This window comes from Malurus melanocephalus, unplaced genomic scaffold (assembly GCF_030028575.1).
Source record: "Malurus melanocephalus ecotype Western Australia unplaced genomic scaffold, MMel_1.1 scaffold_18, whole genome shotgun sequence".
NCBI lineage: Eukaryota > Metazoa > Chordata > Aves > Passeriformes > Maluridae > Malurus > Malurus melanocephalus.
The window spans coordinates 3,462,543-3,488,427 of NW_026623250.1; the positions used below are offsets into that span (position 1 = coordinate 3,462,543).

General features: G+C 38.9%; 1 protein-coding gene across 4 annotated transcripts in view; it reads right to left on the bottom strand.

The window, feature by feature from the left end:
• The window catches only part of GPBP1 (GC-rich promoter binding protein 1), a 36,996-nt gene extending 15,038 nt beyond the window's left edge, over positions 1-21,958 (bottom strand). The window contains exons 1-4 of one of the 4 annotated variants that reach the window (XM_057389668.1): positions 21,893-21,958; positions 20,417-21,461; positions 19,537-19,604; positions 3,814-3,932 (exon numbers count right to left, since the gene is read on the bottom strand). In XM_057389668.1, the coding sequence (XP_057245651.1) occupies positions 3,814-3,866 (53 nt within the window). In that variant the 5' untranslated portion in view covers positions 3,867-3,932; positions 19,537-19,604; positions 20,417-21,461; positions 21,893-21,958. Of the gene's footprint in view, positions 1-3,813; positions 3,933-19,536; positions 19,605-20,416; positions 21,462-21,582; positions 21,853-21,892 lie in introns of those variants that run through there. The other 3 variants (XM_057389667.1, XM_057389669.1, XM_057389670.1) reach the window with 3 other exon arrangements.
• Between the last annotated feature and the right edge of the window lie 3,927 nt (positions 21,959-25,885).

Below are 25,885 nucleotides of genomic sequence, written 5' to 3' on the forward strand. Positions count from 1 at the left end.
CTCAAGGACACTGAAATAGCCCTTGAGTCACATATTGGTGATACAAAATAAGAGGTGTCTAGTTTGCTTTGGCAGCGGAACAGAGCACAAGTGATGCGTGTTGCAGCAGAAGAAAAAGCTTCTAAACAAAAAAAAACATCTAAAGAAAGGCAAGAAAGGACAGAAGACAACAATCTGGAAAACAAAAAAAGTCTAGGATCTTAATTCGAACTTTCAGAGACTACACRTGTGCATTCCATAGAAAGCAAGGAGACACTTCTACCCGAGGCAGCTATACCCAAACAAAGCCCAATTCACTAATCTAGTCATTATAACTTATATAAGGCAAATACAAGTGATTATCAAATACAACTAAAACCTAAAATAAAAAGTGTCCAGATTCAGACAGATACTTCAAATATTCAACTTACAAGAAGACATTAGAGAAATTTTAAACAAATAAATCYTTAATATACCAGTAGGAAGTACTTTATAAACTAAAATCTTATTTTTAGAATAGCAGTAAGAAATGTAACTACATCCTGACTAGAATTTATACCTAAAGGTAACCAAAACCAAAAAACATCTTGCCTTACAAAACCGGTGTCTTCCTTAACTTGTGTGGAGGTACCTTTAAACCTGCTTCCTTCTTCCCATCTACCCCATAGAGAAAAATTACCCCCACAAAAAAAAAGATACTCTAAGTTCTACAGACAATGCCTCTGTAGAGCTCAAGATGCTGTCCAATATTCACTGCTTAAAATTCAAATTCAAATAAGCGTATATGTTTAAAAGTCAAAGCATGTATTTACAAATTGTACAGAAGTCAAATGTTCAGGGACTAGCCTCTCAATCTGAGACCTGGGAAGTGAATTACCTGACAAACTTGGAGAGAGAAAAAAACAGAAAACTGCACGGAATTGTTTAAATATTTAAGTGCTTGAAAAATTACCAAAATCATCTAAATATTTGAGTAAAAGAAAATCCTTTAAAATATTTTGAAGAAGCTGTCAAAAATTTCACGAAATGCTAAATCTGCCAATCTTAGGTGAAATTTCAGAAGATACCTAYGTGTGTTCATTTACATACAACAACCTCCTAATACTGCCTTTTGAATTTAACTTCTATTTTTTTATAGTAACTTCAAAAAACAATATTTTCACAAAGTTTAACTGACAGCATTTTATATATAGTCTTTGAGTTGTACATGCTATAATGAATTTGAAGCTTCTAAATAGTGTGCAAAGATCATGCAGTTTGCATTTTCCCCACATGATGGAGGTATCAGTCTACAAAGACTCTTAAGGCATTTGTGACTTAAGTAAACTTTGTAATCAATAAGAAATTTATTGGCAGTTCCTGGAAGTTGAGAAATTACCTGAGTCAGTTCAGCCAATGAAGAAAAAGGGAAAGAAACAACACAGATTTTAAGAAATACAGGAAGTTCAGTTGCTTAACGAGAATTAAGAGAATTTGCAAAACTTGAGTTCATTTGTCTACCTTCAAACCCCTCATACCCTTTTTACAGCAATACTTTCTTAAAAGTTTTATCTATATCCCAAGATGGTTTCACTATTSACAATACCTTCCCATTCCACCTGCCCATCAGCAATACTGCACTGACACAAATACGTTAGTTCCAGATCCGAACAAAACCCACTGAGTGACAGACACACACCCATGTAGGTGTATTTTGCTGTGTAATTGACAGAGAGATGAGAAATGCTTGCTGTTAAAAGGAAATCAGCAGCAACAGATGAGATGGATTTCAATCAAGCTGTAATCTGTATGTCTACTAGAAAGCTACAATCACAGCTTCCTCGTAGCAGGTTTCTATAATGCCAGCCTTGAGCTACGTAAGGAAAAGCATCTCAGATATGGAGTGCTCAGGGGGAAAACCAAGCTCCTGTAGGTGTAATCCCTGAAAGTGATAACACTTTAGGAAAATAAAAATTGACCAAGCAAAGCTCATTTTCTCCTTCAAAAGTCTAAATGTTGTTGATATCATAGCCTCACCCCAGCCTCCATTCTGCACAGAACGAGACATCTTGCCTTCTTCACTTCAACCTTCCTCCTCATCCTTCTTTCTGCTCTTCTTTTCCAATTTTTTGATATACAGAAAGCAGAAAATAACTTTGTATTTTAGGAAATAGAGGRGACAGGGGAGCACAACAGGTTAGATCTGTCCCACAGATGAATTACAAGTCTTATTCTGTAAACTAAGAACTACCAAACAAACTTGTCAAGCACTTAATATCCAAATATGCTGTATATCACAGAATGCCYATCACTGAGCAACAATGTAATGGAGGGAAATAAGGTGCATTCCGGCAATTACACACAAATATTACAACAGAGTAAGCATACAACATGAGCTTTGAAAAATAAGAAAATCTAACAAAACACCATGAGCCAAAGAAGAGAAGAGAGAACAGGAGCCACAAATACACTTGTAATGACATTTCACACAACTTAGAAATGAGGTGACAAATACACCCCATGTCTCAGATACATTCTAGTGGTACTGGAGTAGTTCCAGAACGTACTTTTATCCTCTTATATTGACATATAAAAAATTTAGGTACAGCTCTTGCAGCCCACTCTTTACATATGTGGTGAAGATTGTTTTTCAACTGTAGCATCATATTAAATTAAACTCAAAATATTTTTCCAATTTAAAACATAYTCAATTGAAAAAATCAGATCAAAAGAGTTGAATGCCTCAAAAATCACAAGGAACAGAAACAAAGAGACTGCATCTTAATTTGGATTTTCAGAGACCATGTATCCTGGAACAGATAGGCCTGATGTTCCCCAAAACAGATTATACTAAACAAAGAACCTAGCTAGGTCAGGGTAGAAGAGACATAAACAGAGTGATATGGATAAACACATTCAACGACCTGACTAAAAAACTGCATTTATGTGCATGTAGACATAAATAAYCAAAGCATTACGAGGACAATGAACACTGCCAGCTATCTGTGGATTTAACAATATCATCAGAATAATGCCGTAAGTTTCTCAAGGCTAAGCATTTTCCATGGACATGAAAGACTGCACAAAGCTTATATAAATATATTAAAGAAAAGCAAAGCCATTCTCACAGCAGCAGATATAAATATTGCATTTAAACTACTACAATGAAGATTGGTATATAAATAGAGAAGCAGATGACTGGAGTTTTAATATCCAGTGCTGACTCTGCTTCTGTATTTGCTCAAATAAGGAGCAGAAAGATAGATCAGGAAAAAATATTTCTGAGACAGACATGCTCGAGATCTTCCCTGAATATTTACAAATCCTAACAATTCAGAGACTGTTATTTCCCATTACGTCCCATTATATAAAGTAACAGAGTCTAGATGAAACAACCAGAGTAAAGATGCGTTAACAGTGGGAATGCATGACACTCTACCAGTAGTAACAAGCATTCTACCATCAGCTGCAGACCCATCTCAGAAAGTCTAAAGAAGCGTGGGTTTAAGCACTTGGATGACAGAATACTACTTTTGTAAAATTCACAGGACACAAAGAAAAATCAGAAGCAAGAATATCAAGGACAGTGCCTTGTCTGGGTACTTCGAGCATAGAATACTATTCTTAAAAATTCATTTYAAGCTCATGATGAAGACAATCTTAACCCAACCACAGCCAAGGCCAGGCATGTGTTTCTTTCCAGAAGCTAAGCTGTTCAAGCAAAAAAACTCCAGCGGAGTCGTCTGTCCTCACAGTATTCCTGAAGAGATTTACATTTTACTGTGATTGAGGTTATGACATTTAGACTTCTGTAATAATGAGTATGCCTCTTCAAAAGAATAACACAAAACATACCTTTGTTGATGATGGTGGAGTAGGAAAATTAAGCCAGGCTGGAGCAAAGTCATGCTGCGCCATTTAGGGCCAGTCTCTTCAAATCAATGAAAAAAGGCTTAGCACCTCATGGCGAGTCCCTGTAATCAGAAGAAATGAGTCCTTTCAGATGCTTATGTTACAAGGGGATTACACTTCTTGTCTTTTGTTCAGTATTTCCCTTCTGCTTTCCCATATTATTTTCTCACGGATCTGGTTTAGAATCTAACCATCCTCATCTCATTTATGGGATCAAATCTGTGCTCTTATTACTAAAGTAAACAAATCAAATACATCACAGGAATCATGCAAATACAACTGCAGCATTTCTTCCTTTATTTCTTCTTGAAAATGGGATAAAGCATCTTGGGTAAGTCTGATCCAGAACGCTATGGCTTGCTGAAATACTTTCTCCTACTACCTAGGCAGGATTTCAGTAGCTATTGTATCAGCTTCCTAGAAGCTGACTTTTATTAATTAATCCCTAACAGTTAGTCTCAGTAGCTATATGAAAGTTCCTTATGAGGCACCTAGATACCTGGGATCATCACAAACCTCAGAACGTCTCTAGATTCAATGCTAACAGTGAGTCTACCCGTCCAGAGTGTCAAAATCAAGTAAAATACTCCAGTTGGAAATTGGGCGAAAGAAAGTAATGGCTTACAATGAAAAGGCAAGAATACTTTTTCTACCCTACACTCTTCTCATAGTTAGAAAAACATTTCTCAATAAGCAAGAGAATGAAATCTACTGTGAACTAGAGAAAGAAATGGACGAAACACTGCCTGAATTATACAAGGGCAACTGAATCATGCTCTGCAGTTTGKCACTGCAAAATGGTCAATGACTGAAAAATATTTTATCTGTGATATATACACTATTAAAAATTCAGCTAGTGAAAACATAATAAACAGCTACACACATTTCACAGGGAGACACAAACATATATTCCACATTTGCACAACAGAGTGCAAACCTGTTTGTCAGTAAGCACAGATGTAGCTCAGTTTAATCTACGGTGGCTGTAATATGAGTATTAGCAAGAGATGTGGAATCTGAATTTGGTAACTCACAATCATTGTTGTACTCTGGCCTGAAACAGAATAACGAAGGTTGTTGCCGATTTCCAATGACTGACAAGACTGTTCCAGCTTCTAAAAGGAAGTCTAACAGATTTGTCAGATTTAACTGAATGTAAAACTGCACACAGTTGAAATGCTGGGTTTTTTTAGTAACAGGAGCTCATACTTAAGTTTTTAGGTACCTCCAACTCCATATTTAAACTGTAAGATAAGATGGACAAATATTACAGTTCAATTGAGACAAGGCTGTTAAAGGTATGTCTCACGCAATAAACTGATTAAAAWTTACTCTGCTGGAGTCATTCAACACTCACTCCTAAAGTAAACTATCAACAAAAAATCCAAAGACATTTTCTAAGTATTCCAGTTACATACAACTAGAAAAATATAAATGAATGAACTTCTAGAGTCAATAAGCCATCAAAGAAATTACTTTTCTTTCTAAAAGGAACCAAGYACACTTTTACTGATATATCCCATTCAATAATAGCATACAAAAGGGCATATGTTTACAAATGAACCAATATGAGAAAAGTTAAATTAAGAAACAACAAGCAGATTACAGCAAGAAAAAATTTTGACTCTCCTTCATTTAGACACAAGTCTCATYTCCAAGCAGAAGAATCATAAAACCTTCAGAAATTATCAAGACAGGTTTATGTTGAAGGATCAACATAACAATAAAGTCTTCAGACTGAGGAACTTACAGTCTGACAAACAATGAGTAAGATTAGGTTTGTACCGAGTAAGAACATAAAAAATAATATAATAAATAAAATAATACTTTGTGGAATTACCAAGTTATTGATGCATCAGCTATTAAGTACAGGACTACAAATACACTAACTTAATAGATTTATCTTACTGGTTTTAGAAAACTAGTCAAGATTCCTAACATTATTTATGCAACTGCCATGAGAAAAGTTTGTTATTAACTCACTAACATCCTTACCTTTCACCCTTTGTACTAAAGATTGGGCGATTACCAAGTWTCAAAGGACTGGAAAGGTATTTTGTAAGAAGACCTTCTCCCACAGCTCACTAATACTGGCTATCTTATTTCTACATGAAAAATGTACTCTAGAAGAAAATTCAAGTCTTCCTCATGTTTTCAGCCAAAAAAGCTCTAAAAAAGTTTTTAATAGTGCTGCTCTGTCAGATGAGTCAATCCCTTTCTTACAAAGCAGTATAACAAAACAGTAAAGACTGAGACCTGGGCCAAAACTATGCAATACTCAGAGCACAAAGTCAACAAATGAATATATATGTAAATTTCAATAAACACATTAAAAAAAAAAAAAAAAAAAAAAAAAAAAAAAAAAAAAAAAAAAATAAAAAAAAAATTAAAAAAAAAAAAAAAAAAAAATCAGCAAGAACAGAAGCACAGATGTATTTATAGAACACTACATGAACAAATTCTAAGGTTTACAGTCAAGGACTAACGTGAAAAATAACTCCTGYGGATACTGAATACTCCACACCAAAGTCAAGAAAACATTTTCTTTCACCTAATTGTAAATATGATTGGTTTAGCCATTAGACGTGGGAATAGAGAGTACTTTCATTATTAAACCTTTCAAACTTTGAATAGGCACAAACATCCCAGCCTTAAACTTATGTTTCCCAATTAAACTGGGAAACAAAGGGCAGGTCAGAAAAATATATTTTAAAACTGCTTTAGAGGACATAGCCTTCCCAGTTTGAAGTTGCCAGTTATGTATTTTGCCAGGTTTCATAAACATTCTTATAGCTGCTAGCTTTGTGATGTCGCCAGCAAGTTAGACCTATATATAAGAACATTTTTATTAGAAGCAAGATCTCTGTTTAGGTGATCTGACACACATTTGATTGCTCTAGGATACTCCTCATTCTCAGGAAGGTATTTGTGATAAATTTAAAACAGATCACAAAATGTAAGACAGGGATGCCAGCAAGGSAACTCTGCTGCCACAGGCAGGATTTACTATGCTTAAACCCTTCATGATCAGCTTCGTTGCCAACACTAGTGTTTCTTGCTTGTTTTCCAACTTAAACTAGACCAACAACTAGTAAATTATTCTGCAACACATTCTAACATTAAAAGGACTCTTTCTGCCTTCTTTTCCTACTATTCAGGATCCCAACCTAAACTATGCCAAAATCAGACGTGTCTGCATTYTGTGTCCACCAAACTACTCACAATCTTTATTCAGATACATACTATGTACTACTGTAAAATTAAACAAAAACAACATTTACAGTTTCTGAACAGAATGGAACTCAGTAGCGTGACACTGTTTTAATTATACCGACATGAAGAAAACCTGTGTCTCCTACCAAGTTTTGTCCTGCATACACACCACACTAAGGCTGTTCAGTAACTAATAGAGTAGCTGATGTACTCCCAGCATTAATACAGATATCAGAAGTAAACTTAGTGAGGTGAACACCACAGATTCAAACACAATTCCAGGCCTTTCAGAAATTCTCCTGGAAGCAAAACAGTAGACCCAAAATCTATCATGAATGTTTAAGTCACTGTTCTGGTTTTGTTCAGTCCGGTTTTTTGGTGGTGGGGGGATGGGACCAAGAAACCTCAAAGATGGCTCCAAGAAACCACAAAGATGGTGAGAATTCTGGAAGTTTTCTCTTTCTTCTCCAGCAAAAGGAACCCTGCTTCCTGTGTTTTAGAGCCAATCCATTGTGGCTCTGAGGCTGATGGACAGGCTGCTGGTCAGGCCTGGGCCAATTGCACAGGCTAGTTACACCTCTGTGATGACCTATGGTCTTGTACTTAAGAAGAATTCAAAACAAGATAGAGGGCAGCTGCCATTTAGTTTTGGGTTGTTAATATCATCCCCTGCACTGGGACAGGACAGAGGAAGAGGGTGAGGAGACGTGAGAAAAAAAATGGAGACACAAGGTCAAAGAGAATTGAAGGAGAAGAGCTGCAGTGCTCAAACTGGAGAAAAACAAGCTATTCTCTAAAATGACTATTTCTKCAGTGGGAGACCTGTATAGAAAAGAGAGGCCCTGCACCTGAAATAAAACCTGGCCTCGGAGGACTGGACTGATCATAAGTCAAAAAGGGGGAAGAGGTTCCCCCCCCACCTCCAATCTGGAGCAAATTGATGCTTAGAAGAAGCTGTGTTTTGCCAGGAGATTTGAGAGAGTGGCCTTGCCCTCAAAATGAAAGAATGCCGGCCTTGGAGGACTGATTCCCGTTCTCCCATGAGGTAAAGAACAGAATCCCWTGCCAYCAGCAGTTATACACTGACTGTTCTTGGGAAAAGAACTTCCACAGCTTGGAGCTGTAAGAAGTCTTCTCCTATGGTGCTGGATGACAACCGTAATGAGTAGTCTGATCCACGTTAAAATTCTCATACCCTCTCCCTTTGTGCACAGGAAGGAATGGAGGGGTGGGGAAGGGCAACCTGGGAGAGATAGGTTTGCAGAGAGAATAGTAGGTGTCCTAAAATGGTTGTTTTTTTTTTTCTTCTCCTTGTAAGTTTTTCCCTATCTCTGTTCCCTTCCCCAGTCCACTAGTATTCTTAGTAGTCCTTAGTAATAAATCTATTTTGCAATTTAAGTTATTCAGCCTGTCTGGCTTTTTCTGGGGCATATTTATRTCTTTCTCTCAATTATATTATCTAAAAGCAGTAAATTTTGGTGTTATTTGGGCTTTTTGCTCTCCCCTCTGCCTCTCTGGTGGGTGGGGGGAACACCGTCRTGGCTGCTTTGGCATTCAGCTAAGGTCTAAACCATGAGAGTCATTTAGTCATTCCCTATCAGCACAAATCTGTCATTCTTCAACCAAACTATGGCAGAAGCTAACTTGGCTCAGGCTATCTGCTGCTGAAGCACAGCTGTGCAATCTTAGAAAGAAAAGGATACTGAAATACTGCTATCCTCATACTATTAACACTCAAATGAATTTAAATGTCTTTGATATGACTGGTAAAACTACTGTCTCATCTCACCAATAGCCTCTTGTGACCAATTCAAGTAATGTGTAATAACTTCAGTAAACAAAATCTTCCACAGCTTATAAATTCAGATAAAAGTCACGTCTTGCTCTATTGCAGATAACAAAATAGCTTACAGCAAAGAATTAATTCCTGTTTCTAGATTTTACATCTTGAGGGGGRATCTGAAAGAAGCCTGTAAAGCATTCTGCTTCAAGTAACATGCAATAATTAATCCAATATTCAATTAAATAAAATTTAATTCTACAGTTTTGTGACGTATGATCTTCAATAATAAGGCAGTGACTGCCAAGGAATAATGGTTGGTTCCAGATGAYGTACGGTGAAAAGATTTGCCGTAAATATTACTCAGTCATTTACTCTGAGCCACATTTGCAGCTGAAATGAGAACACTGCACCAAATACACTCAACCAAAACACAGAAAAGGTTGGGCTGGGATTTTTTTATGGTTGAGTCAATAAGGTTCCTTTGTGACAGAAACTATTTCTCATCAGTTGTAAAGCAGCTGGTAATACTATCCTCTAAACAAATTTGTCTTTTGTGAATAGCATTTGGGAAAAATTCAGGTATTGCCTCTATTTTAGAAAAAGAAGTAATGTGCTAAGAAAAGGGAATCAGAAAGCAACTGCATGAATCAGGAGTCAAAAATTCCAGGAAAAGGCTAAAAAACAACATTCAGMGTCAACACCCAAACCCTGCAAAAACAACAAGGAATAAGCTAAAACAAGTATCATTAGTTTATCTTGTGCTTAACAAACTAAATGAATAAATCAAACATTAAAGACTATAGTCAATTTCCCCACACTACTATATTTTTCTTTTTATATCCCCACAGAAAAAGAAACAAGTGAAATCATACTTAAGAGTAACAGCACAGCACAGGAATTCAAGATTTTACTTGGCGCAATAAAGAACTATTTCAGTAATGAGGTACAAGAAAAGTCTAAGGAAACTATATGTCTTACTTTGCCACACAAAATAAAGATGTAAGATGTATTTTAAAAGTGGTTATGAACAACTGAAGGAGTAAATTTGAGCAAGAAATGAGATGTCTCCATTCAAAACACCACAAGAATCACAATATATCAATCATAGTAAACTGAAGGGGGGCAGACACATGGCCCTGAAGATCAGAACAACAACATTCTGAAACAGATTTAAGACTTAGACAAATATTTGAACTTATTGATTTCTATTATGCTTAGAAATCCAACTCTAATAATTGTAACTAAAGAGTTCAACATGCACGAGGATGCATTACACAAAGGTAACACTGTAAAAGTTTCAGTGCTAGCCACACAAAARTGCTGTCTCCAGCAACCTTTGCTCTCTCCCCAGCTACCTGAAATCAATATACACTTTAAAAACCTAACTTTTTAAGCATGAAGAGTACCCACTACAACCAAAATGTAAGTAAAATTCTGTTTTTTTCTTGCTATTATACATATAGAATTCAATATGGTACAAAAGCAGAAATCACCCTTCYGTTCATGAACTTTCAGATTAACTTGCTTTCAGATTACTTTAGTAAAGCACTTTCTCAAACTTCATCYTAATATTAAAATTCTCACCTTGTGTACAACCTTTAATTCACAGCTATTGAGACAAGAAAACTTACTAACACGTAAGTTTCATTTGCGAARCTTGTTCACGAACAAAAACCTCCACCGTGCAACTCTTGAGTAAAACAGGCATGATGAAATACACCGATCAAGGAGACATAGATAAACAGTGTTATGGAGTACATCTCGGCTTTAACAAATACAATTTGTCACATTTTAATAAAGTTGTGTGATTTCTTGCCGTAAAATTAGTTTAATACCTCTTTTTTTTCATTCCCTATTTATTCACCAGGAGAGGGATGGGGGAAAAAATGCTTGCTCATTCTCACACCATTTGTGCTAAATTTGGGACTGCCGCCGCCACCTCATGTTAGTCACGGATTTCACACCCTTCACTCCGGGGCAATGGCATGGAGTAGGCAGACACTGGCAGTGCTTTCCAACCACTAAAGAAGCTCGAGAGCACCACAGGCTGAGCACAATGCGGTACCCCAGCAGGCATCTGTTACTTCAGACCGCATCTCTGCGTGGCACATCAAAAATGGGAGTACACTTCAGTCACATACAGACTCAGTAGAGGGTAACCACTACAGTTACTACAGACATAACCGTGTGCATTTATTACCTCACTTAGCTACAGCATTACACCAAGGAAGCAGCTGTGATGCCAAAAGTTACGAAGCCAAAAGGTAAGACAGAAAAACAGACCTAGACCACTTTTTCCCCCCATGCCAGGCATCTATAAAATGAAGGAAAGTTTGCACAGACAAAGCTTTAAAATAAATAAAATTACAATTAAAATTAAGAACAAACTAAAAAATATGCTAAACTACAAATAAACTACAAATAAAACTAAAATAAATACAATTTTAGAAAAACAAGGAAGTCTACAGCTCAAACCACAGAAAATCCACAGTTTAAGCAGACTAGTTTCACATAGTAGAAAGTTGTATCATGTCCTCTGCACTGCTCCTGACAGCCCAGTAGAACAATAGCAAATTCTTTCACAAAGTAYTTAATCTGGCCTTAAATGCATCATGAAAACAAAGGCTACTGAGGTCTGGAATAAACTGGTTAYACAAAAATGTAATTTACTTAATCACTCCTGGTCCCTTTCTAAGGAAAATTCCTTTACCCAGAATTTCTTCTAGTTTTGATTGTACTCATCAAACATTTACAGCACTAAACAAAAAATCTCTCTTTATTTACACAGCACTGAAAACAGCCACAGAGCATCCTGGAAGGCCACAATATTCTACAGGAATTGTAAAAGTGACTGTTTTGAGAATTCAGCTGGAGACAATCTCAGCACTGTCTGTGCAAGTGGACACGCGAGCCCACAGATGGCACGGCAAAAGAAATCACCTTCTGAAATACTGCAAGGGCAGAGAAAGCAGATGTAATCAAAGCATTTCGAAATTCAGTTCCACATTCTGTTTTCTATACACAGATCAAGACCAAAAAAACTGGCCTGATTATTAAGACAGAGAATCCTGAAAGGACTTGAAATATATAACAATGTGCATGCACATTTAACTGCTGTGATCTTTTTYAGATTTTCATTATCCAGTTTAAGTAGCTCTAACTAGAAAAAATATGTTTAGCCTGACATTTTTAATATACTTACCTATAAACACTATAACAATTTCACAACTCCCAGGACAGGAATCAAGCRTAAAAACATGTAATGCTACCTTTTTTTTCCTAGGTCCACACTCATCACAGATTATAGCACRAAACTCTCAACAATGCAACTCTTTATGACAAACAGGCCTATGAACTTTATGCACGACCTTGTAACAAAACAACTTACATCTTCTGATGGAAACCTGTCTTGCTGTTGTCCCAAGACTCTCTAGTCCCATCAATAGCACTAACAAAACTGCTCATTATTTTCACCTTCATACAATTCTGCACGAGAAGTGAATTTAGTGGCTGACTAATTTTACATTTGGAAAGGTCCATCTGAAAAATTAAAATATAACATCAGAGATAACTCTGGAAGACTAATGGGCAACTTGTACCTCCSTAGAAGTTTAAACCAAGTATCAGCCTCTGCCCATTGGGAAGATACTGCAGTTCCTTTATCATCTTTGTGGTCCTTTAAGGGACTCTGTCTACCAAGTCCCAGCCTTTCTTGTATCAGGGAACCTGTAATACTGGTGCAGAGCCTGTAAGGGTGACACAGTACTCCACATGTAGCCTCACCAGGGTTACATACAGGACAAAACKGAACTCCCCTCGACCAGCTGGCAAATCGTCCTAATGTGGCCCAGGAAGATGTTGGCTTTATTCTTTCTCATTATGAGAATGCATTGTTGGCYCATGGTCAGCTTGCTGTTCAACAGGTCCTGCTCTGCACCTGGCATATGCAGCTGCTATTCCAGAGAATTCACATTTTCCCTCTGTCCCACTTGTTATGCATGGCAGCACAAACATCAAGTGAGTGTATCAGCCAGTTCTCCCCMTCACCTGCAAACTTGGCGAGGGTAAACTCTGCCCCACTGTCCAGGACTTTAATGAAGATGCTCAACAGCAGGGGCTACAGTACTGAACCCTGGGGCACCCTGTAACAGCTTCTTCCAAATGGTCTTTGTGCCACTGATTACATACCTGATGAGCTGGGCCTGGCCATTCAGATCATTCTGGATACACCTCATTGCTCGCTTTGCCACACKTATTTGTCAGCTTTTCCATGATGATGTCATGGAAGTCAGTGTCAAAAGTCTTACAGAGGTCAGGACAAACATTATCCACTGCTCTCTTTTCATCTACCAAGCTAGTCACCTCATTGAGAGGGTTATTAGCTTGGTTAAGTGTGCTTTCCCCTTCATAAAGCCATACTGCCTGTTCTCATTCACCTCTTCACATGTTTAGAAATGCATTTCCAGGATCAGATTCCCATGGGCTGAAGTGAGGCTGAGTGGCCTGTACTTCCCTGGAGTCTCCTCATTCTTCCTGATGACATGACTACTATTTGCTCCTTTCTCTTACTCAAGAACCCCTCTCAATGACCATTGGACCTGTCAAAGATAGTAATGGCCTTGCAATGATATCAGTACTCATGGAAGAATGGAACCCTCATCATGGAACCCTCTGCATCCATGGAGGCATCCGGTTAAGCTCCATACAAGTTATTTAAGTGTACCCTAACCTGCTTCTTCACTGAGGGTGGAGAAAAAAAGCACAGCAGAACTTGAGGATGACAAGGACATCAGACAAGAGACTGTCCCCACCCAATTTTAAGGCGTTGTTTAACTTGCYTAACCAGTATTCAACTGGCAGAGACAGTCCCACTGGTACTGAACAAATCTAAACACAAGGAATTCTCTATCAGTGAACAAAAGTATTTCTCTAACTCAGAAAGCTGTCTTCAAAAACAGGTGTAATTACTATAGATAAGATACATTTAGTGACACTACTTGTCTGAACTATGAGAATAAATAAAAACAACTTTGCATTTTCATAGTTTTCCAACATGAAGAAACAGACAACATAGTACCATCACTGTAATAAGAGAAAGATTGGCCAATAACATAGCAAAAAAGCCAAAACTCCAACACTTAAAAAATTTAATCTACTAAAAGTTGTATCCTTTTGGAATGGATTTACCATAGTAATAACTACATCCTATTTAAATGGAGCTGACCAAAATTTTGTAGGAAAAATTAATTTWAAAAAAAAGCTAAATTTTGGGGGAAAAAAAGGCCTGGCAGCTGAACCCATCACCTAAAGACAAGAAAAAACAAAGAGAAAAAATTATATATTTTTAGCTTCTATACTTATGCTCTGTCTCTGTGTAGTCCACATCGTTTTACAGGAAATAGTTTCTGAGAAACTTGGGAGATTGTCTGAAGACTACTACTACAAAAAAAGGCAATATAAATTCAAACAGCTAGGAATACCTGAAGCAGCTTGTGAATGGAATTTCAAATTCTGTAACATGGTGGGGGGAAAGGTCCAAGACATGAATTCACAAAATTAGGATACAGGAATTTCAAATTTCTTGATGTTCCCTGAAGACCAGTTTAGAAGCTGAGTCAACCAATTTGTACAGAGAAAACCAYGAACAATGTTAAAAGCACTGAGATTATATGCACAGTTGTATTTTACAGGGAAGACTACAATTAGCTTGCATACGTATCTAAGTGGAACATTWCTGCAATCTTTTATCAAATGCCCTACAGATTATGAATACAGTAAGTACTACACGCCACAAATTACAGGTGGGACCTTTAATTCCACTCCTCAACTAAACACATGTGATATCCCACCCTCACTTTGTCAATGCAATTTTCAGCATAATATTTATTAATGGGGTAAAAGAAGATTGTAAGMCTTGAGAATTAAAGTACACTACAGTATAGTTATGAGAGCAGGGGAGAAAAGTTATATTCAGTGTCTCAAATTKGTTGCTTTGCTCCAAATGAGCAAATTTGAGCTAGTAATGAGCTCCAGCATTTAAATCAAATTCTTATTTCATCAGAAGACACATGTAGAGCATACATATGAATTTTMGAGGGCCCAGCATGCTAATACTGTCCCTTCAGTCCTGCCATCATGGGCCAGCTTCAAATTTTTGTTTCAGCTCTTTATCATGAGCCATAAGACAACTACCAAGTGTTGGTCTGAATCAGGCAAAGAAATTATGTGCACAAGACCCATCCATGAGACTACACACTCTCTTTTCATAACAGAAACATTCAGCACTTTTTTCAAACTAAGAAAGCCTTCAAAATAACCCACTCCACCAGAAGTTTTTTCTTCTGCCACAAAACACATGTAAAAAAAAATTCAAGTGGTACCAGATCCTTCTGTTATCCCTCTGTTATCTCTAGTCAAGAGTAACACTAATGTCAAGTCAAGTTGCTACATGTAAGCTTAAACAATATTTTTATTTAAAATCTATAAATCTCAATTTTCATTCCCCTTTTAAAGACACAACATACTAGATATCTTCATTACTACTCTGATTCATGTAGTTCCAACAAATCAAAATAAGCTAATTTCAAGTTATTCTGCTGTGCTAAATTTGCATGTTAATAAAACAGAAAATAATATTCAAAACCTTAAAAAAGCTTTATGAGTTTTTGAAACTGGAAGCATTCCTACTGATCACAAATTGCTGCAAAAGCATGACAAATACTTCAACTGAAGATTCTTTCTTTCTTTTCTTACTGTGTAAACAAAGAGCCTCAACAACAGCACAAGTTTACATCTTTACAGTTAAGCTTTCAACATGCTGAAGGGAAAGTGTTCATGTCACCCCTTGTGACATTTCAGGGTAGAACGATTTTTAGAAAGGTTAGGTTTGGGTATGATACTTCTCTCCAGTTTTTTGGTTTTCTAAACTTTATTTCCAAAGATTCACACCTTCAATAGAAAGGAAAGGAAGTTGAACTTTTAAAGGTCTCTCCCACCAGTTAAGCAAAAAATTCTGAAACAGTTCAACTGAAGTCTCTTATTTCTCAATCATGCTACTGCAGAGCAAACATGTTAGTTTTGCTGACCCCACCATCCAATACAGAACTGTCCTCATATATATTCTACCACTGGACAATACAGAAGAACAAAGATATCCATACAATTTATAATTTACCTTCTTGTCTCATGTTTTATAGGAACTAAGGTTTATAGCAGAGCATTGAGGAAGGAGCAAGGTCCTGTGTCAGACCTGAACACGACATGTTTAGGTATGAGAAGTGTACAAAGTCAAAATGCCATGGCCAGGTTTTTAACCAATTAAAGCAAACATATTCCTTAGCATCATCACAGCCTTAACAGTTCGCTTTACAGAGACTTAGCAAAACAAAAGAAAACCCAACAAAAAAACAAACAAAACAAAAAGTCCACCTTCATTTTTATTTAGGGCTCAAGTTCCTTATATGAGAATGAAGTACACTTTGTTTTGCATAAGGATCTAGAATGCTCTATTGCTCTTTATCATATAGTCCCCTTTTCTATATATAGTTATGGTTCACAAGCAACAGGCTTTAACATCACCTCTATGGATCAAACATAAATGTCACAACAATCAAAATATCTTTTCAGGAGTGTTTMAGATACAGATGAAGCTGCTAAGTGCTCCAAGTAACACATGACTTTTTAAATGAAAGATTAGTTTTCAYTTTCATATTGTACCAAAATTTTGATTAAAACAACAAAAGGAAACTATTTCATCACATGAATTAACTTCACATTTTAAGGTAAACTACAACCAGGTTTCTCCTACTTAGAGTCTACACACTTTGGTGTGTAATGATTCCACTAATACTGATCATTTAACAGAAAACCTGACAGATGCACATCTCTTCCCTTTTTGCAAGGTTCAAATTCAAAAGGTGACGTGTAAGGTCAATTGCATCACCGCCCTTGTCAGCATACATTATGTAGGAAATCACCAGGAATTTTTTAGCACTTTTGAGTCTTCACAAGAATATGAAGAAGTAGCAGTGAAAAAGGTAGAAGTTTTGCCATATGCTGAGTACATAAAGCAGAGAAACAATTCCCTATTTCAGTTGTTTCCCCGTGTCTACCYAAGATATGAAAGGAGTAGACTCTGGAAGAGTTGACACCACCACATAGCGCATTATCATCAGTTACCATGTTAGTCAAACACATAGAGTAAAAAAAACAAAACAAAAAGCATGCCAAGTTTCATTCAGATTTGTTTATAATGAGGTCTRCAAATAGTTGTCCTTGCAGGACAGAATTTACTCTTACTACAGAAAATAAAAAAGAAATAAAACAACTTCCTCAGACATCRATGAACTGTTACTGTGACACTGTTTTATCCACATGTTAAACAGAATAACCTCATTAGAATGGAGGACCAAAAAAAAAAAGGAGCACAGAGCATATTAACTTGCACAATGCTAAATATCTGCACAACTTGTCTCTATCATTTTACTGATGTAATTACATTTCAGCTTTGATGCAAGATTAAAGGTTATTTATTCTCAAAAGTTTCCACCAGCAGTTTTTTTTTTTCACATGGTAGAGCAGCTTACACCATTCTGAAGAATTAGCCAGTACGAATGTACCCATTTTATTAATCTACCAGAATGAATACATCAGTAAAAGACAAAACCTGCTGATACTTACTCCACTATAAAAGCTATGTTTACATCAAGGCTTAAAGTATAAGCCCTTGGGGACAACAACACTACTTTCATAGCTCTCTGTAAAGCACCTAACAAACCACAAACATTTGAAAWACAAAAACCTAGGGGACCAACACACTTCGAATTCTCTCAATATGTATGAATTTTGTTTAGGGTAGAAGGGCAAACCTGTAATATATTCCTGAATCCTTGTGAAACACATATGGACACAAATTWAAAAATACACTTTTATAGAATCCCGGAGGATAAGAGGTCAACATGTATATCTCAAACACCAACAGTTGGTGGTATATGGAGCCAACCAACAACTGTTGGTAAATGGAATGTGGCTGGAGCAGGGGCCATGCAGAGGTAAGGCAGAAGGGACAAATATTCTTATTCTAGTCCATGGAGACACAGCAAACAAAAGACAGCACCAGCACAAAAGTGGGAATGAACTGTTGACCAAAATTCAATGCAGTAGGAAGGGAAAGAGGAGGGAATGCCAAGGACCCCCAAATCCCTCCAACCCATTTCCAGAAAGGCCTCAAAGAATGGATCATGCATGGTAACTGATCTGCACACAAAGTGTAGAAAAACCTTACCATCAGGGCAAGGAAACCTATAAAAGGTACCCCATCAAGCCCTGGCTGCACACCCCAGGACGTGCCATCAGCCAGACCAAGACTGGAATCAGGACTGGTGATATCTTTTTCTCTCTTTCTTTTCCTCTCTCCTCCTCAATTCATTCTCTCTTTCCTGCCATTGTATTCCTACTATGTAAGCTGTGTGCTGACATAGGACAGGGACTGACATACTGACACACCAATTTCAACACCAAATGTGCAATTTACTAACAAAAACTGGTGACTTTTGTAGACCCTCTGACCCTCTGTTGCCCCCTTCAACCACAACCATTTACAAGTTTTGGGCGCTCCCTTCCCCTGAAGTGTGGGACAACTTCCCAAGTGTAAGTACTGTGAAAGGAATTTAAAAATTACCACAAACAGAGATGTGTAAAGACAGAATTAATTTACTGAAGCTAAAAAGCAAAGTGCTCAAAACTTCTACAGTCTAGATAAAGATGCCACCCAAAATAGAAAGAGGGAGATAGAGCTCCATGTGAGAGCATCGTGAAAAGAAATAAAAGTATCTCACAGCATTCCAAGTTAASAGCTTGGACTAAAAAGCGACACGTGACTTTTTCTATGAGTTAATAAGTGATTGTTTCTGTTAGTCTCAGGAGTATACAATAGACAACAATCAAACTAAATGGCCACCTGTGAATTCACCACATGTGAACTCTCCATTYACCAAATGCTTTCAAACAAAGCATACTGAAGATACACGTAAAAGAATGTAGCAGACAATTTTTTTTGTACTGGTTTGGGTCCTTTCACATGTGGCTCAGCTCACAATTCCAACAAGCCACAACCAGACGTTAAAGAAACAGCCCGCTACTCATATTTCACAATTTCCATATTTTCAAAACAACAACACTGAAAGAGAAGTTAAAATTAAAAAAAACTGCAAGACCACCCAAAGCAGAAAACCAAAACTAGTTAAACATTTATACACTGACAACACACAGATAAGAACTGTAGTGAGACCAAGAATCTACAGAATTTATGTAGATGCACATCCTTCATTTGTGGTCAAAATAACAAGCTACAGAAGGAAAAAACCACTGCTATAAGTTTTAAATACAGTTTCCCATGCTTAACTAYACTTCTTCTGCAAGCAATCTTCTCAAACGTCTTTGCACTGCTCTTAGAAAAAACCGGTTTTTTTGTTTCATTAGTTCACTACTACTAACACTTCAGTATTGCAGAAGGTCTCAAAAATATTTTAAAAGCTGACAACGAAGGTAAATATGTAACCTCTGACAGAYGCTCAGTTCAAAGCCTACCCAGCAATACTTTAATTATTTAAAGCCCTATGAATCACCRAGGTGGGGTGAGGATAGAAAACTTCAGTAAAATTACCACTGACTTTTGAATTAAGTTGCTCTGTCCATCTTGATTTTCTTTGAGGCAGCAGCAGTTCAGTTGAATTCAAACCTACAAAAATTATTATAAACACATTAACTCCTGAATTAAGAAATATTTAATCACTGTGGGAGSACTTGCAATATATCTAAAAATAACATGTAAGATTAGACACTTCACCACTATATTTCATTTTGAATCATTCCAGGGAGAAGTTGTTTTTTTGTAGACCAGTCAGACTAATTCATTCCCATCACAAAATAGGAAAATACACTGAAGTATCAACATAGTAAAAAGCCAGCCTACATTGGCTGGCAGTAAAATAATTTTTGACAAAAAAAAACCCCGTGGCTTTTGTAACTGACAAAGAACAGTGAAAAGGAAGAAAAAAAGAATTAAAAAAAACCCCTCTGTGCTATTACTACCCTGATGCTGCAACACATATAACACAAATGTAAGGACTGAGACAGTCAAGTCTCAATCCATCCTGAAGATTTGGTCAAAAGTGTGTAACATTCACTGCTGAGATTACAATATTAATATGAAGTCTAAATTCCTTATGGATTTAGTCTAGATGTACGCACTTTTTAATCTCCCACAAAATCATAYTCTTACCTACATGTTACTCTTGTGCCTATATTCTTCAAATCCTTAAAGAATTATTCCATTGATCATAAAAGTCGGCAAGTGAAAATTACCAAGCTTCAGCACTCAACATTCTCAAAAAAAAAAAAAAAAAAAAAAAAAAAAAAAAAAAAAAAAAAAAAAAAAAAAGCAGACAAGAACCTCCAACCAGTAAAACAGTAAAAATTAGTGGTTTAACTGTTCTACTGATAAAATTCTTTTTCAAGTGAAAATTGATTTATGAACACTACAACACTTACCTAATCCAAGAGGACCACACAAGGTGTAAGTTCTGCCTGATTTATACTCTTCCRGTTTGTTTTCCTTGAGATAATATCCCGAGTTCCCGTTGATACTACATTCGTAGCAGTTTGACATAGATTTGACCTCACAGAAATCAGCTACCCATYTTTCTTGCTCACAGATCCCACAAGGCTATTCACAAAGTCTGCCAACTGTCTCTCTTAAAAACCTTGTCTTTTCTCYGGCAGCTCCTTTTGTCTATTCCATGTAGATATCACTATAACTAGCATCAGCTCCAGGTGAAATAAACATGGGTTTTACACCACCAACTGTGAAGCTAAAAACGCAAATTTCACATATGAACTGTAGAACATTTCCTACCTTCCGGTAGCAGAGGCATTTGTAAACAAAAGCTATCTGGATACCTCCATACTGCTTATCGGCAACATTTTTCAACAAAAATATTAAATAAAATATAAAAGAAAAAAGGATAAACAAACATCTGTTAAATTCTTCATTTAGGAAATAGGTCTAACTGCAAAATGAGAGAACACTATGTCAGAATATCTATATAGCAAAATAAGGGGGAAAAAAATATCTGCCATGAAACTTTTCAGCAATGTCTACACAGTGACTCAGGCCACATTTAACCTGGAGCCTGTGAACAAAACTGGTCACGCTTCAGACTCAGACAGAATGCTGCCGAGAAGAAAAATAGTATCTAAAAACAAGAAAGCACTTTTTTTGGCGGCTGAAGTATTCAGAACTTCATAAATTCAGCTATGTATCCATGCCATGTGGACAAAAGAATCCAAGGGTGATGTGGTCGACATTGGTAGAAGAAAAAAACACGACTTCTTCAATTCTCTTCCCAGATGCCTACTGATTATTTCAGAGGCCTTTTCAGGACGAAACACGCACAAATAATCCCAGAATAGTGTCCGATATTTCTACCCTTTCATAGGAAACAACTGCTGCAGGTCAGCGTCCACCTTTTTCCTTCTCTGCCCGCTGAAGCAAAAGGCTGCAAGCATCCAGCACTGATTCTATCTTTCAAGCCGCCTACGGTAAAAAGAACCAGAAAAATCAGTTTTCCCTTATGAAATCTGGGCTCGCGTTAGACAAACACAAAACAAACAAAACCCAAAAAGCTGAATATAAAAAATACAAACAAAACAGAAACCTGAATCCTAAAGAGCAAACACGGATGCAGTCAGGGARCCGAGCCCGAGGACGGAAGCCTCGGTTACACCTCCACTCACATCCCAGAGAGGGCGGCAGGAATGTTTGACGGAGGATGCAGCCTATCAGCGAAAACCTTATCCCTTCTCCTACCTCTCAATCCCGAGAGAAAAACAGAGAGGGGGCAGCGACGGAGTGGGGGCTGGGGGGAAAGAGGAGGGGGGAAAAGAACAGGAAAAGAAAGAGTCATTTCTCATTTTATTAGTAAAGGTGAACGGATTTGAAGAAGGCACCCGGGGGGAAGGGCTGACCTGGGCCAGGGACCCTTCTCGGGGAGGCGGCGGGAGCGGCCGGGGGAGCCCCAGCGCGGCCCGGGAAACGCTTCCGCCGCCGGGGAGCGCGGACAGACAGACAGGGACCGTGCTCCGGGTGCGTGGGCACACAGAACCCCGACTCTTGGCGTGCGGGACCTCTCGAWGCGGCTCTGGCCGGGCTCGTCCCCTGCCGTTCCGGGGACAGTCCGGGGAGGCTCCCCCTGCTGTCCCCGAGAGCACGGGCACCAGGGCGGGGGAGGAAAGGGGCGGCCCGACCGCTGTGTGTGTGCTCCGCACCCGTTCCCGGGGTTATCCCGGGGTTATCCCGGGGGTATCCCGGGTTTGTCCCGAGTGGCCCCTCCCGGGATGCCCCAGCGGCCGCCGCCCCCCGCGCGCACACCGCGCGCTCCCTTCACTCTCAAAATGGCGCCGCTCCGCGCCGCAGAGCGCCCCGAGCGCGCGCGCACGCGCAAACTCCGCGATGGATGGCGCGCGACGCGGGCGGGAGCTCCCCGGSACCGCCCCCCGTGACGTCACGGAACTATCCCGAACGTTCCGCGCGGGGCTGGGAATCCCCAGCGCGCGCCCCGCCCCCCTGCCGGGAGTCCCCGGCGCCGCCGTAATTAACCGTGTAGCGGCGCACCCCGCCGGCGCCGGCCGAACGAGCGCCCCGGCGGTGCCGGCACGGAGCACCCACACCGGGACGGGGGCTCGGGCCGAGAGGGCACCGCGGGGCCCGGCTGGAAGGTCCGTACACCGCGGAGGTGGGCGGGAGCGCCCGCCCAACGCGGCCCGCGATCAGCCCGGTGTGTGCCGGTGAGGTCCCGGCCGCCCGCATCCGCAGCGCGATTCAATCGCAGCGCCGGCGGGGCCCGAGTCCAGAATAAACCAATAACCACCAATTTATCAAAATTTCAGCATCTTCGCTAAATCGGCAGGAACAGTTCCGTTGTACAGGCGCATGAGTGGAAATACCCTGGAGGTTTGCGCAGTTATTCCGCGCGTGCATTTTTGAGGAAAACCTGATAGGTGGATTCTTACTGACTGGATCTAAGATTAGTAGTTTGAGTTTTGAAATCCTGTTACCAACGCATAACTAAAATAGTTTTTTTCAATTTCGTAGGGGAAAAAAACAAATTTACAAAATTATATTTAAATATCATTAGAGAGCTGGCAAGTGTTTGTAGTGCCAGCATTTGATTCTGGATTTTCTTTGGCAATTTTCTCCACAAGGTATTGTAGGAACTGAGATTATGCACTGAATTTTGACAAAAATTGTCTCAAAGTGTAGTATTCTTTTTTAAAATTTATTTTACAAGCTTGTATATGTGGCCAAAGTAAACTATTTTTCATAACTTGACAGAAATCACTRGAGAGCAACAATTACCWGAAAATTTACTWAAAATCAACAACTGAGAAAATAAAGTAGAAAAAAGTACTTTTTTTTGGCACCATGATGGTCCCCTGGCTGTCCTGCACTGCCATATGATTGTACTAGCACACTCAAGATGAACTAATCTATAACCTTCCAGGAACCAAGGTCAGCTGACAGGCCTGTAGTCCCCCAGATCCTCCTTCCAAGCTGTCTTGTAGATGRGCRTCACATTGGGCAACCTCCATGCAAGTCAACTGGGACTTCCTTAGTTAGCCAGGGCTATTGGTAAATGATGGAGAGTAGCTCAGCAAGCTCTTCCACCAGCTCCCTCAGTACACTAATGCTCAAAAAAAGGCCTAGAAATAAAACCCTATAGGCTGGTGTCTATAGAGCAGGTATTTGTTTATTACAGTGCTGGTGTAGCAYTGGAGGTGAGGAGGATCTCTCCTCCTAACCTACCTGATTTTGTTTAAAATTGGCAGGTATTTATACAGGAAGCATGGTGTGACATTACTATTATCACTAGGCTCACTACCATATATGGGCACAGAAATACATGATATCACATTTCTGAAAGTTCGCCTACATCATCYTCAATTYGRTGGTCATGGGKGTCTTCTACTAATGAGAGACCATCCTCTTCATYATGGTGGACTTTTCACCTTTGTCTTCAGGGCATGCGCAGTTGTGATGTTTATGGKTTTTTTTGAGTCTTTCAGGTCTTCATTTTTTAGTTTTCAGCTGACTTGTACTTCTGCCAAGTTCTCATTAGTGCTCTCTACTGTTCCTTGTTATAGCATCTACTTGTCTACTTCTTCAGAACTTTTTCTGATTTATGCTCTTTGGCAATTTTACATGTTTACATACTAATCCAGCTGGCTGGATTATATCTAGCTGATACACTGTATGTTGCTAATACTCTATATAAAAACTTATAACAATATATGAAAAGGCTACTATTGATAATATATTGAAACCTATTACATTGTATATTAATAAKATTTRAAAGCTCTTACATTTTATATTGATAAAAAAGTTATAGAAAGTTTTCAATCAATAGGGTTCATAAGCATTTTGTCACTTTGACATAAACCATAGGTATCAACCCCTCACCCAGAGTGAATTCTATCTGGCCCTCTACGCTTTTGAGTGTCTAAGCAGCTCAGCAAGTCACTTACTAAYTTTCCCTGAATCACAGAATTCTGCTCCTTATCCCTGTCTACCAGCTCAGAGGGCTGATTGCCTTAATAATAAATGTCTTCCTGTTAGAGGCTGTGGCAAAGAAGGCATTAAATACCTCAGTCTTTTTCTCATCCTTGGTTACAATGTTCCCCTCTGCATCCAGTAAGGGATGGAGATTTTCCTTGGTCCTCCTTTTGTTGTTAATTTTTTAATAGAAATTATTTTACCTATCTTTCACAGGAGTGKCCAGCTTAAGTTCTAGCTGAGCTTTTGCCTTTCTAATTTTCAGTCTACACAGCCTAATAACATTATTGTACACTTCCTGAGTTGCCATCTTCCAAAGGTCAWAAAATCTCTTCTTTGCTMTGAGTTCCAGGAACAGCTCCCTATTTAGCCAGACCAGTCTTCTTCTCTCACCCAGCACATCTTCTGGCAAATAGRGATGGGCTGTTGTGCCTTTAAGATTTCCTTCTTAAAGTATGTCCAGCCTTCCTGGATCCGTTTTTTTATTAAATACTGCTTCCCAAGTGACTCTCTGAACCACTGTCCTGGGCAGGCCAAGGTTTGCCCTCTGCTTGGCCAAGGCAGAAATTTTGTTAATGCCCTCTTTTCCTTTGCCAAGAATTGAAAGCTATCATTTTGCAGTCACTATGCCCAAGACAGACTCTGACCACCACATCACCCCAAGTCCTTCTCTGCTCATGAACARCAGGTCCAGTGAGGTCTTCCCTCAGTGGCTCGCACACACCAGCTGTGTGTGGAGGTTGTCTTCCACACACTCCAGGAACCTCCTAGAATGCCTCCTCTCCACTGTGCTGAGTTTTCAGCAGACATCCAGCAAGTCAAAGTAAAGCCCCCACAATAACAAGGGCCAGTGATTATGAGACATTTGCCAGTTACTTGTAGAATGCTTYGTGTGCCTCTTTGTCCTGGTTGGGTAGTCTTTAAACAGACTCCCAGCCAGGATATTTGCCTTGTTGGCCATCCCCTTGATGCTACCCTTATAACATCATTACTCTAGAGGTCTGTACAGTTGAAACACTCCCTACTGCASAGACACCCCACCACCTCTCCTTCCGCACCTAATGGGATAAAATATGAGACCAAAAATTTATTTTGGCAGTGTATTGGTTTTACTTGGCCAAGTTTTTGGAAGTGGGGGGGAGGGCAAAAAAGTTGGCTCCTGTGAGAAGCTTCTGGAGGCTTCCACCATGTCCAGCAGAGCMAATTGCTGTTGGCTCTGAGGATGATGGACATGCCACTGACCAAACCTGGGCCAATTGGAGATGGTGGTTATGCCTCTRTGAAMACATATTTAAGAAGAAATCAAAACCAAGGGGTAGCTACAGTAGTTTTGCAGGAGGAGAAGGAGGAGAATATGTGACAATGCAAACACCAAGGTCAGTGGAGAAGGAGGGGGAGGAGCTGCTCCA